Below are 14438 nucleotides of genomic sequence, written 5' to 3' on the forward strand. Positions count from 1 at the left end.
TAATTCGCACCCATGTTACCTGCTGTAACGTACCTCAACAAACCTCTTGTAGAAGAGATAATTCAGAGTTCTCAAGTGCCGTTGATTTATAACATTAGGGCAGAGAGCTAAAAGAAGGTAAAAAAGACATTTAAGTATTCAACATTTAAGTATGGCTGAACTTTCTTGAAGTTTTACTGTCTAGACAAGTTGGTTTTCCTTCCCCAATTTCAAAGTCAACGAGTGGAAAGCACCATGCCATCGACTCAGAACAACGCAGGACAGTCACGTTCTTATTTTATCTAAATTATAACTGCTATTTACAGTTTAAACAATGATTAGCAATGCTAATCCTACTGATATCTCTGGTTCTACCACCCTGAACGATAAGATCCACTTGCCAGTTCAATATGTTTTCACATTTAATGACTTCACACCTTTAATTATGCCACAGCCCCATACGGGTACCGCTTCCAGTTTCCAAGGGCTGCATTCATTTTAATTTAAATGGAACTTGTCCTGTTAATTCATTAAAGAAGTTTTGAACACATTACTCAAGATTCAAACCTGTCCCAGCATTGTAGCTGAATTTTATCCGATAAAGTACTATGAACGCATGAAAGAGACTCCTTATCCATCCATGGAGGGAAGTGGCTATCATTTTGCTGAGGTAGCAAGCAGCAGTTCTTATTATTTGTGTTACTGACACCTTCTTTTGAGATGCCTCATTACAATGGCAGAAAACAAGATCTTCACATAGCACCTTGTTTTGAAACCCAGTGCAATCAGAGATAAATGTGGAAGATAAATTACATGAAGATTAGCATACATACGTATCAGTTCTTCTCTGATGCTGCTATGGATGTAAGGGAAAGATGTGACCAAACATTTCCTTGGGGTTTAAGTGGCTGAAACCATCAATCAGGCAGCTATAAAGAGCAGGGCCAGCAACAAGAACCACAGTGACTGAACACAGGAAAGTGAAACTTTTCCACAACTTTACCCTGAATTTTTATTACCCAATTGAAATTAGCACTACTGATTCAGAGCATAACTCTCATGCATGGCATGCCTAGAAGACTAACAACTGAGAGGAGGAAAAGCTCCCAAGACCTGGAAAATGGAATGAGAAAGGCCACAAATTAATGTAGTGCTTTTTAGCACAGATTTTGGCAGATCACTTTCTAATCTGAACATTCCTGTCCCAAGAAGTGATTTAAGTTATCCTCCATACTCTGACAGTATGACAGTACCCATATAGGGTACGCTTTTATTGACTTCACATACAAAAAGGAAATACACGAAAAGCAGCAACCGGGTCAAACACAAAGCAACAGCACAATCATATAAAGACAAAGTCACAAAGTCCAAAGTAAAATACAGGATGCATTATCAAAGACCATTTAGGTTGGCAAAAAAAAATATTTCTAAAATATACTAGTAGGAAAAAAAAATAAAGGAAGAGCGGGGAAAGCATTTACCAACCACTCATTATAAAAGAAAAGTTAATGAATGAGGATACCAAGAATATAAAGCATTATGGTATTTGTTTTTCTTCCCTCTTCATTAGAAAAAGGCTAGAGGCACTAACTAAATAACAACAAAGGGATTAAGTCTGAGGCTGGAGTAAAAAAAGACGAGGTTAGCATGTAGATAGATTACATGAAGCATTCATGAAGTCAACCTGTGATTGCTTAAGTGCTCTCTTTGATAAGGTGTGAAGCATGGATGAGAAAGCTGGGAAAAGTGCAAATTCATCACCTATTTAAAGAAGAAAAAAGATTTTCTGGAAACGTATTGCAGCAAATAAATTAACACCTAGAAAATAACAGAGACACAGGCAACAGCCAACCTGCATTGTCCAAAAAAATTCACATTGTGTCAAACCAATAACCTTCTACGACTCAATTACCAGCCTACCGAATATCGACGAGGCAGTAGTTGTTTCCTATCTGGATTACACTAAGGTTTTCTATACTGTCAAACACAATGTTTTGACATTTCAAGACCACGCTAGATAAAATCCTGAGCAACCTGGTCTGACCTCAGAGATGCTCCTGCTTTGAGCAGGAGGTTGGACTAGAGCCCTGCCACCCATTCCAACCTGAGCTCCCCCAGGAGCCTGCACACATGCTCATCAAGACGCTGCTTGCTGGAGCTCCCAGGCGCACACAGCTCCTGAGCTGCGATGGAGACCTCCCGCACAACGTGCTCGGTGCCACCACCGCCCACAGCTAAGCAGAAGGCATGGGAAAAGAGCAGAAACCCAGACCGGCCAGAGATCCCTGAGCTGCCTGTTAGCCTTGCTGTCTGGAGCTGACCTCCTAAGGAAAAAGGACAAAGCCTGGCACAAGGGGTTACATCTATATCTAAAGGAAAAACCAGCACTATAATATGGAGTTCCATACATGTCTGGATATGGTGAATTCACACTCAGACCTACAAGAGCAGCACAAGCTTTTCTGATGGAAACCTTGGAGACGCTGTCTGAGTTGTCTTGGTCTAGAGCAGATCATCTACTAGCTGTACTTCAGTAGCCAAAAATGTAGCTGAACAGGCAAGGATCAAGGGCCCTGGCATGTTGAAGTCCTTTCTCCCTGAGCAGCCGCTGAATTGAATTTTGTAACTCTAAGAGGGGAAGGCTCCTCTCTTCTGAGAGCATAGATGTTCTCCACACATACAGAGTTACATAAAAACGTGCTGGTATTTGACAAAAAAAGTGCTATAAGAAATCTGCAGGAAAATCGCCATGGAAGTAGGGGCAAAGAAAAGCCCTGTAATGCAATCTTCAAGGACAGGAATAATTTTCTACTATTTTAAAAGGAAAAGGAAAGCAAATTAAACAGCTTTCGTTCAAAGGTATTCCTGTGGGGATAACAGTCATTCGTTTTCTTCCCAAACAGCATCTTTCCAAAATGCTGTTTGCAGCAAAGCCCCCGTGGCCCCACTGGAGCTCTCCCTGGTGACCGTCCTGCGAGGCCCCGGACCTGCTGCGTCTCGAGGATGCCGTGACCTACCTGAGCGGCGCGCGGACCGCGAGCAGCCCTCGCCTGCCCTCTGCTGCCTCCGCCAGCGCAGGCACGAGGCTCGGGCGCGCAGCCGAATTCTGGGGCTCCCTCCGAGGCTTGCAGGAAATTTCAATTGCGAATGAAACCAAAAGGATAACCCGGGAGCAAAACCGAGAGGAAAGTGTCTCTTGGTTTATGCTAAAGAACTTTTTAAAGGCTAAGGTAAAACAGCATTCTTTGCATTCAGGATGCAGGGCACTCTGCTAATTTGTTCTGCTTCTATGGGACAACAACTCCACAGGTCTTTCGACCACAAAGTCAATTACCATTTCCAGCCACACCACTAATACCTGCTTTACTGGCCCACAAACTAAGGTCCAATATGTAAAGCCCCTCATATAGGGTCTTCAAAGCGTATTAAGTAATTAGGTTGTAACAGCTACAAGGCTTGTTAAACCGCAGCATAGTGACCCATGTGTGAGAAATTACTCTGTAAAACTGGATTTCTTCAAGCACGGGCCATTTCTGCTCATCTTCTTCCTTCCCCGGAAAAGCTAATTAAATGGGATGCACACACAGGGTTTAAGGGGCTGCCTCTGGGAATCAGCAGACAACCATCCACGTGTGGCTTTTGTGTTAACAGGCGGCTGGGTCTGGAATTGCAAGAATCGAGTCACCTACGAGCCTGCCTTCTCATACCACGAAACCCCTCTAGCCTTTCTCACTGAAAGCCACTTCCCGTTTGTGCTGCTGCTCTCAGGCTCCGGCGACAAGGAGGAGTCACGACTGAGGAGGCAGAAAGAGCCGCAGACTGCGGCATCCAGCAAGGCCACAATTAGGTTAGGTAACAAGAAGCGAGTGCTACCTCACGGCTGGTTTTTGGTGGAGCTGCTCAGAGCAAGAGAAGGGAGTTTATTAAACCTGCAGGTTTTACTTAACCTGCTTCCTTTGGTATGCCCTTTTCTCACAGTCAGGTTTGCTTCCACTAAAGAAGGGAGAGGGAGCATCTAGAAAGAGAAGAAAGAAAAAAGGAAAGGAGGAGGAAAGGAAAGCCATGTTATTCCAGCTGCCACCTTTTCCCAGTTCAACCCAAGCAGACCTGGCATGAAGGCCAACCTGTCTCTATACGTTTTCATCCTCTTCTTCTTCCAGAGAGCTTCAAAGCAGACTGAGAGGCCCAACAATTTAGCAGATTTAAGAAGTCCTGCTCTGACTTTCATGTGATACAACTCCTAAGTAATATCACTTCTCATCTAAGAGAGAATGTGTGAGATTCATCCAACCTTGGTTTAGCCACCTCAGGTCTGGCATCTCATCTCAATTAGCAGCCCACACTTCCTCTCACATCAGTAGAGGGGGACAGACACATCTATCAGGTGACCAGTCCTACACTGTGGACACTACACTTGGTGTGGGATAAATTACTCCCTGGAAGTGTAGGTGGGAAGGTGGCCTGGAGGGAAGGCACATCTCAAGGAACCCTCTCATCAGTGAGCCTGCTGTGGAAGTTCAGGGAGAGTTTGCCATTATCATCAGCTGCTCCACCAGCTGGGACACCAGCAGCTAAGGCCCACCACACTCCGCCACAAGCACCTGAGATCACCTGGCACATCCCCTCTTCCTCTTCATCTTCTTGGTGGATCTCTCATGCAGGGGAGGAGCAATTCTCTTAATAGAGCATAAAGGAAAACAGTCTACTGAATCATCAATGTTATAAAACATAAAAAATTACTGAAGAAAGAAGTAAACTACTGGACAGGTTTAAGATCTGGAAAAAAAAATCCCCTCTTGTGTCTCAGCTTTCACATCAATGTGTTTTGTTTAATTATATTTACATATCCTCCAAGGAAGGTTTGTAATGATTATCGTATTAGCTTTTGAAGAGCCGTCTGAAGATGTGAAGATTAATATAACATTGCTGCCAGGCGTAATGAGACTCAATTTGTGGTTAGAAAACACTTTTCTGCCCACGAAAAGAGAACTACATATCTTGTGTTGATCACAGAAGTAACGTAAAACCTAATGGTGCATGTAAAGGTTTTGACATACAGCCCTAAACAGAAGAATAAAGATCAACAGCCGCCATTAAAAACAAAAGCAAAGCAGATTTGGTCAAACAAGTGGCAGGGAAGCAGATATATTCAATGATGTAAGATGGGTTACTTTCCCCAGAAGGCTGCAAGAACCTTAAAATTCCATCGCCAACCTTGTTTTACAGAAAGGATAAATAGGGCTGTGAGGCTCCGGCTTCCCAAGGGTTATCTCTTCTAAACTGACAGACTCATAACTCAAGAAAACAGATCCTTAGATGAGTAACGACTTGCCTCTTATGTGAATGCAATGGAGTCATAGCTCAAAGTTGACCACCATGTGTTTATGTACAGCCATTCTGAGGCCAAGATTTATTTCATATCATGGAAGAAGCAGTCTATTAGTCACAAGCACTTCATTCTTCGACAGTACAAAGTGATAATTCCTGTAACTTACCAGCTTTGTTTTTTAAACACCATTAATTAAACCCTGAAACTCCCCATGATAAATTACAGCACAGATTCCTTGCTGAACATGGAAGAAGACAAATTGACTTCATCTGTTCTTTATTGGAGAGGTAACTCAAGCATATGTTGCAATACCACATACCTGGATCTAAGTTAAATTGTTCTAGAAGCCTGAAGACCAGCTTGCTTAGCATTTTGTGGTTAAATTTATCTGGTTTGCATTTGGACAGGCCTTGATATTGTCTGTAAGCAAACAAACAAAATCATTAAAAGAAAATCTGTGGAAACAACTAAGAAATGCTTCCTAAAGAGCAGATATTTAACAGAGGAGATGTTGGGTTTGGAAGGTGCTGGTACAAACTGTCCTCTATCTTTTCTTAAGTTTCAGCAAAAAGTCCACCGTACAATCATACCAGTTCTCCAGCCAACGACAGGTAAGTCTACTTTAAAGAAGGAGAAAGCCATCACGCACTTTCCCGTGTTCTTCTTTCAGGACAAATACCGCGAGCAGGGCATCAACACTGCGAGCTGGACTGTTAGCTTTGTGACTGACAGGAGCTATTCTAGAGAAAGGCAATTTATAAATTAAAATACACACGACTTTCACGAGAACATGAAGGTTAACCACTTGCATCTCTTGTTTTTCTGCCACTTCATCACAGCATTATCTTCCTGACAAACCTGTACAACCGATACTGAAACTTAACCTTGTCTGCAGCAAAGCACAGGAGTGAGTTTATTACAATTTCCTATAAGGAGCTTTGGTAGTGTTAAGTTACTAGAATCTACTGCAGAGCTTCCATTTTGCACTTCTCCTGTGCAGAGCTTAACATCTGTCAATGTCAATGATATCTCATTCCTCATCAGGAGGTATCTCCTGTTATCTCAAAAGGAGGAGGCATTTGAAAAGTGTTTGCCACAGACAGCAGAATTTCCCCTTTCTCAGCTGAACAGAACATATATTGCACACCATGATGTGGAGAAAACCATCTTGGGCATTGAAAGAAAACACTGTCATCTGCCAGTGCACTGGTGCCAGCTACTTAGAAATTAAACAAACATTTCCACCTTGAGATGTCTTTGATGTTAAAACCGGGTGCACACCACGTGTCCAGGATCTGCACGAGCTTGCACTGGAGCTCAGGATGGTCTCCCACATAAGCTTCCACCAAGTTAGTTTTATCTTGCAGCAGTAGTGGTGTACACATCTAGAAAAAGAAACAGCTGCTAGTACAGGGAACATCAGAGGCACCGTGCTCTGCCCTTGAACATGGCCTTCCCGTGTTCAGTCTGTGTGCTGTGAGCACGCAGCAGCCACGGAGGAGGTTACATGCAGGGACCAAAACCTGGTGGAGGGCTCTCACATTTCCTAATAAGGACAGCAAGTGACAAAGGCCTTGCTTCACCAACCAGTGCTGTTTAGGAGAGAGACGTGGCATTTTCAACATGAGTATTAATCCAAATAGCGAAAGTGTTAACTTCAGAGTTTAGTTAATCAAGGTGTAATTAAAATTACATTTTACCACCTCTCAATAAATGGGATAATCTAAGTCACTTCTCTTTACTCACTGTCCTGAATGCAGATGACAAGCAATATCTACGGACCAGTTCTACATCAAATGAATGTTATCACAGGAATAATTATTTGTCAAGAACAGTCCCAAAACCAGGACTTTTCATCACTGTGCCTGCATCTAGAAAAGCAATCGGATAAATGCAATGAGGTTGGACAAAATACATTTTAACACTTCCCTAGACGCAATGTTGCACCAGCACTGCTGTAGCGACTTCTCAGGAACCAGATAAAGCCCTGTATGAAACATCACAACTTAAAGGGCCATGATAGATCTCCTGCTTAACACAAGATGGATCTGATGACAGAGAAGGCTGTGGAAGAAATGACTCACCTTCTCCACATCTTGATCTGGTTGCAATTTTAGCTTTATACTCAGTATCGCTGCCTACAAAACACAAGAGAGATGCGCATTTAGGAAAAGACCATCACAATGGCTAAAGGGCATTATACCAAGGGAAGTATATATGTGATTATGAAATTTTTTAACATGGTGATTATTTCTGTTACATGTTAAAGCACAAATCACATAAATATCTGGCCACATATACCCCATTTAGAAAACTACAAACCCACTCTTTCCTGTATTACATATTCCAAGCAGCAGCAGATCTTGGGGCAAAAAAAATAAAGATCAGCTTGCCTGGCACAAAGAGAGAAAGTGAAATGCTTGAACAAACCTGCTAGGAAAGGATTTTCTCCAGTAGCATAACTATAACAAACTTGACCTGTCTGAATGAACTTGAACACGCACACAAAATAATTAGGATTTTAAAGGCATAACACTATCTGTAATTCCTGCAATGTGTAAGATTGTTTGGGTCTCAAGTATAAAATAAAAATAAGCGTATGATAGCTTTCTTTAATATAACATATTGTTCTGGTTAATGGATTAATACGAGCAAGAAATCTTTTAGTGCATTTATGCATTAGCATTCACAGAATTGTAAACTAGAGAACAAGGATGATTTACTCTGAACCTTTCTAATGGTTGTGGAAGGTTAGGTATATTCTCCATGATGATTGTAAACTGAGTGTTTGATAGCACTGGATCTGCAGCACACGTGTAATGCCATGCAGAATATAATCAATGGTGTTCACAAATGCCTGCTGATTCAACACGCCTGGGCTTCACGGAAAAGCTCTTCTCTTTGACCAGTTTCTCTGATAAGCGCGATTCATTTTGCCTCGAGAAAAGGTATGATGTATTTGTTTCTTAAAACAGTTACCTTTCAGAACTGTGTTACTTTTTAGAACACATAAATAAATGTAATATAGCAAAGGGTACCCTAAAGCAAAGCAACTATAAACCCCCATGTTGTGCATCGCATGTCTGAAATCCTTATAATAATGATAAAAAAAGGAACAGGAAAAATAACTTAGGTTGGGGTAGGAGCACACCTTGAAATACCTTTTCTGTGGTTCCCTTCAGAGTGAACAAATGACACCCCAGCGTATACCGTCACGGGAAGCCCGTATTCTGCAGATGCACTGAAGGGAACCAGATGCAGCTGGAGCACACCCGCAACATTGAACAACTCATCCTATCACCACCCACACCGGCAGCACCAGAGGCCGGGGATTTTATTACCTTCTAGGAAATCCATGTGCATATTTCATCCGCTGCCCCAAAGGCGGAGTGTGCACAAGCAATAGCCAACAAATGCTCTGTAAGACGATTGCAACCAGAGAGAACACAAATACCCAGTTATCAGGGGGGGTTATGATTATTATTTTTTTTTTAAGCAAATTGCATTCTCTATCAGTCCTTACCTCAAAGTGATGTCAATAAAACAACTTTAAGAGACAAACCCAGCAACTAACGTTAATTATATTGACCGTATACTCCAAATCCGATACAGAACAGAAAGGCGTTTTATAGTCTCTCAGACCAGCTACCACCACAAGGGCTTCTCACTCCAGACGTGATAACTATTCTATCTGTTTATATGCTAATACACTACTCTGCTCCACAAGAGGCAACTACCTTTTCTTTCAAATTATCTGATTAGCATAATAAAGTTCAAGTTCAGTAATTATTCTGACTTGTATACAAGCTGAAGGTTGCTGCTTCTATTTTTGACCTGAAGAAAGGCTTTGTGCCTCCAAAAGCTTGACAGCTTGGTTTTTTTTTCCTCCCAGCTATCTCAGTTTGCCAAATAACAAGAGCCTAGCACCTCTCAAAATCTTGTTTCACCATTTGACCTCATTAGCGCTTTGCATTAAACAAGTAATTTGTAAGTTTTAACATGCAAGCGTACAACGGTTTCTCTAATAATGTTATAATGTTCATGTAAATGCTCAGATGAACCTAACTGCAGAGCTGTTATCTAAATGGCCTGCTTTTATCACCACCTTTACTAACGGTACAGGTGATTTAATCAGATGAGCTTGTGCTGTGTGAGGCTGCATTCACCTCTTACTAGGTGCAACTTCTACTCAGCACTACAGGGTGAGGATCCATGAATGTGCATTTAACCAAGCGGTGGAGAGACATCACCACCCTGATGCAGCTGTGGCAGGGAAAGAGCACTCAGGCCCCACGCGCTGGACACCGTCACCACTACAACAGGTTAGAGGAACCCTGCTCTCCTCCACCTGCAGCAATTCAGAGGAGCGGGTGGCTGGTGCCATCCCGACATCATCCAACCAAAGATGGTGCTGGAGCAGCCGCACACAGTTCCCTGCTGGCAGATGGTGGCAGTAACTTCCTGCAGAGGGGAAGGCCGTAAGTCGCGGGGCAGCAGCTTGGTGGGGAAGGAGCCACCCGATCTGCGCCCTCGACGCGAACAAACAGGCTGCAGTGCTGGGTGTAGCTGCACGGGCTGGCTGAACAGTGGGGACAACTTAGATAAAAATCAGCATGTTTACAATGGGAATAATAAAAGAAGAGATATGAGTAACTGTAATAAAGATGAAAGTGTTTGGCAGCTGTTTCTGTGGTCTCAACTTAGAGCTATTTTAAGATATTTGTTTGGCTATTATCATGTTTTGAATTGTTTTGCTCCACAAACAACTTTTCTGTAAAATGACCCTATTTTTAACAGTCTGTTTATAGAGAATAAGAGCTCCAGAAAAGCAACACCTCATTCACAGACTCATTTTGTAGTTAGAAAACAAAACAGAACGAGGCAGGCAACCCGCTTTAACTAAACTGGTAAGAACCCCCTCGCCTGCCCAAGAAACAAGCAGCTCCCCAGACACAGCTCTGCATTCTCCGAGCTGCACCAGAAGACTACCCAGGGTAACCGAAAACTAGCAATCATGTTAATCTAATTACAGATTCTCAGCCCAGCACTGCACCAGCAAGGCAATAAGAATCCTAAGTAGCAGATGCCTCCCCCACTTCATCAACTGATAAGTCAGAGTAAAAAACCCTAACCTACTACTTAGGCACTCTGAAACAAACTCGGATGAACTCTGATGAACGTATCATCACCTGTGCACCCCGCCTCGCGCTATGGAAGAAAATGCACTGCTGTCCTCACTCCTCGTACAGCCATTTCTTCATTTATATATTTCATTCACAGAGAGTTGCTAGAATGTAATGTAACAACAGCAAGAAAAAAAAAACACATAAAAGCAATTAACCTATACTGAAACCCTCTGTCCCTGTCCCAGACACACAACCAGAGCTGATCAGAAGAGAAGAATGGCAAAGGTTTGTCCTGCTCTTTTCTGTCTTCCCCTAATCTGTAAGATGAATGTTCATGGTGAGACCTGAGCTCCCCAGAGATAACAAAAAAAAAAAAAAAAAAAAAAAAAAAAAAACTCCCAAGTGATGACCCATTCCTACCCCTAAGCTAGCAAGTCTTTTCATTGCCTTCAGGGCGCTTTGGGTCCTTCTTTGCTTGAATTGTGGTGAGAAGGAAAACTGTGTTTGGACAACATCTTGTTGTAGTTTTGTTCCCTACGATACACACCTTAAAAGAAGTATCTAAGGAGGGATGGATGGGGAGTCCCATCCTCAAGGCATAGTTAGGGCAACAGCACAAATAACTGCTACCACAAAAAGCACCATCCAAAAGGCAAACATTTCGTTCTGATACCTACTTAATCCAGCTGAAGCTTGAGAAGTGCAGACTCGTACAAATGGACAAGATTAAGTTTAAGAATCTGAAGTTGGGCAATATTACGATAAGCTGCAGCTAAAAGGTCTGGCAGTGCCTTGCCCATAACACGGGGGAAATTACCACCAACTTGAAGCATTGTGACTAAGCTGTGAGGCACAGAGCAGCTGCTGTGATGGGAGACCAGTCTTCTAGTCATGCAACTGTAAAAACAACAGTATGAGAAAGTGGTGGCTGTTTTCAAGTGAACACATGAGCTCAGAGCACCCTGCACCAATACCTGATCCGCTGTACTCGTTTCGAACGCAGCTGGCTGTATCATCTAAAAATGACTACTCTTTCCATATACAGTATGAAGTGCAGGAAGCCACAAAAGATGTTATCTGCAAGAGCATGTGCACTTGGGTGGTGTCTGCGCTGACGATTTAGGCAGTTTTCCCACGGTGGGGTTAAGCATCAGAGGAATAACCTTTAGCTAGTAGCACTGATTGGAGTGATGATGCAGGACAGACAAACGGTTTCTGATGACTTTTGCTCGATTACTTAGCTCTGCTGCAAGCAACTCGAGACAACACAGTGGCATATATGTTTGTGCCTCATTTAGTGTATTATTTTTGAACCAATGGTGAAGGAATTTCTGAAAACACATGTAATAGACCAAACAAGGCAACATGACCTTGCAGGCAAGACCCAACATCAATTCTAAAGAAATCATGATGATCAAAATGCAGATGCATAATAATGGTAGAAGTAACTGACTGAAAGGAACACCACTTACTAATCACAGGGAACATCTGTTTTGTGTTTTGGACCCAATTCTTTCGAACTTGTGCCTAATCAACTGTTACTGAAACAGCCTAGAGTCCAACACTGTGTGATGTAAGACATTGGGTAACGTGTTTAACTACTTCCTGCTTAAATGCAATACTCACCATTTTCAGAGAGATCTTTAGCAAAATGCAAACAAGATTTCCCAGGTCTACTGATTTCAAGAGAGCACGGCAGTATTTCACAAAGGGTGAATTAATCAAAACAACTAATGAAGGGTATGAGTATATTTTCACTGTCCAAAGAACAGCTTAGAAAAGTTCAAAAAGAATGAAGAAACCCCAAATTCAAATATCCATTAAGAGATCAATCAACCTTAGCCCTGATCTGCATTGACAGTTGCAAAAATATGCTGTATGTATCCAAACATTAGTATAAAGTAGGACTACAAGCATCTCTGCCTCGGTTTGCAAAACATCACTACAGGGAAAATTCAGGGTTATCAGTGGTTGAACTATGCATTTCTAGACCTTAGCATATTCGTATTCCTTTATGTTTAACCTTCAGGTCAATCATCTGTCCTATAGAACTACTAAACCGCTTTTTAGAATTTGTTTGCTATGTGCTGCTGACATAATCTGAATTCTGCATTCACAGAGCTTCTTTGCTGGGGTACTCCAACTAAGCTCATTTTCTGTCATAATTTAACAACTTAACTTTTTAAACCTCCTTATTCCACTTGAAAGAATACACAGTTTAATGTATAGATTCGACATCCCTTATTTGCATAAATAGGTCAACAGATGAAACATTAACAGAATAAAATATTCCACTTGTAGAATAAATACTTCATTTTTGAAAATAGAGCAAAATAGAGAGGGAACAAAAAAAAAGTTTAGTAAAAATGAAATATCCCTTGTCCCTCTAAAAGCTCAGAGCAATGGTCTCCCTTAAGATACAAACTGATGGGGGGTGGAGACGCTTCTGGTCTCTGATGCAGAGATGTCCGAGCAGGAGCTCTCTCAGGCCCAAGAATATTTCTGCTTGTCAGAGGTTAAAAAGATTATTTATTGTTTCCTTCCTAAATCCAACTCCACTGCCACCTGTTCAGAATTTACTATAAAGCTGTTAAACACGACGAGAACTTTGATGCTCGCTGTGAAAACAAGTTTCACTGTATCTGACCCGAGGAGCACTTACTACTGATCCAGAAGCAAAGGAATTTGATTTTTTCTCTCTCTCTCTTTTTTTCTTTTTCTTTTTTTTTTTTAAGCACAGCTATCTTTTTACCTTTATAAGCTGTTTAAAAAAAAATGTAAATAAAATAACTTGGCGGACAATGGCAGGCATTCATGCTGCAGAAAGACAGCCGCCACCCTTAGACATGAAATATCGCGGCACATTAAGTCATGAGACCCCGCTAATCAAGGCTGACAGGGCCCTGAATGTGATTGCCGCCGAGACGCAGCGATATCATGGGGCACTGAAGCATGCACAGCCTGCCAGACTGCCCCTGTTCATGTGACAATGGCTTTTCTTCCCCAAAGGGGCCTGCGAGTGACAAGAGTCCCCTTTGTCTCGGGATTCCTGCATTGGGAGCGCAAGAGAGGTTCATTCAAGCAGCCCCAGACACTCTTTGAAAGGCTGAAGTGTAACATAAGATGACCATGAAACACTAGCTTGCCTTCTGCCTAGCCCTCATTCTTCTCGGGCACAGCCTGGCCTATTCAGGGCCTCTTCACAGACTCGCCTCGCACTGTATTACCCCGGGGCCGCTGAATCCCCGCATTGTTCCCGTCTCACCACGGCCATCTTGCTGCCCACAAAGCCGCCGGGCTGACATTGAGGCAGCGCCCGCAGGAAGAGCCGGCAAAGGCGGCGGCGAGGGGGGCTCCACGCGCCGCGGTTCGGCTGGCCCCGAGGTTGAGGGCGGCCAGCAGCGCCGGCTTCGCTGTGGGTGTCAGAGGGCTACCGGGCCCGTCCTGCACGCGGGCCTAGCTCGAGAGAGCAGCTGGATGCCGAAAAGGGAGTGAAGATGCAGGTACTGCCGCTGAAACAACACGAGCTGATGTTTTAAGATGCTTGGTCTGGATAGTCTTGTAAATTAAGAATGCACCTTTTACGGGACATGCGATGGCGGCTGTCTTGGAAGCTCCTTTGGAGCTGTACAAGGCCCCACATCACATTCCTCCAGCATCTGCAGTGAACCCTCATTTATTTATGGATAGAAGAAAGAAAAACAAAATACCAAATGCCTCCAACAACACTTGTATGTCATCTTGAACTGTTACTTTATCGTATCATTCTGTGTCATGGGAGCAAGAGTGCCATCCTCTGGCCAGCTAACCATATCCACCAGCTCCGTCAGGTGTCTCCCTGAATATAGCGACTATTTTTGCTGCTAAGACAAAGTACTAAGGTATCTACCTACACCCGCACCAAAAAAACATGGCACTGTCTTTACATCGATTTATCTTCCCAATATAAACCACTGAGCCCATGAAATGTCCACCCTATGATGAGGAGAGTCTGGTGCTACTTA

At 42.8% G+C, this 14438-nt stretch overlaps 1 protein-coding gene across 2 annotated transcripts in view; it reads right to left on the bottom strand.

Annotated features, from left to right (window-relative positions):
* Positions 1-14438, bottom strand: part of EXD3 (exonuclease 3'-5' domain containing 3) — a 232960-nt gene that overhangs the window by 189208 nt on the left and 29314 nt on the right. For both annotated transcript variants that reach the window (XM_088527996.1, XM_088527995.1), the window contains exons 5-8: positions 7393-7446; positions 6554-6693; positions 5628-5728; positions 34-107 (exon numbers count right to left, since the gene is read on the bottom strand). In XM_088527996.1, coding sequence (XP_088384122.1) covers positions 34-107; positions 5628-5728; positions 6554-6693; positions 7393-7446 — 369 coding nt within the window. The remainder of the gene's footprint in view (positions 1-33; positions 108-5627; positions 5729-6553; positions 6694-7392; positions 7447-14438) is intronic.

Source organism: Tinamus guttatus, unplaced genomic scaffold (genome assembly GCF_059628265.1).
Source record: "Tinamus guttatus ecotype Peru unplaced genomic scaffold, ASM5962826v1 Tinamus_guttatus_pri_ptg000297l, whole genome shotgun sequence".
NCBI lineage: Eukaryota > Metazoa > Chordata > Aves > Tinamiformes > Tinamidae > Tinamus > Tinamus guttatus.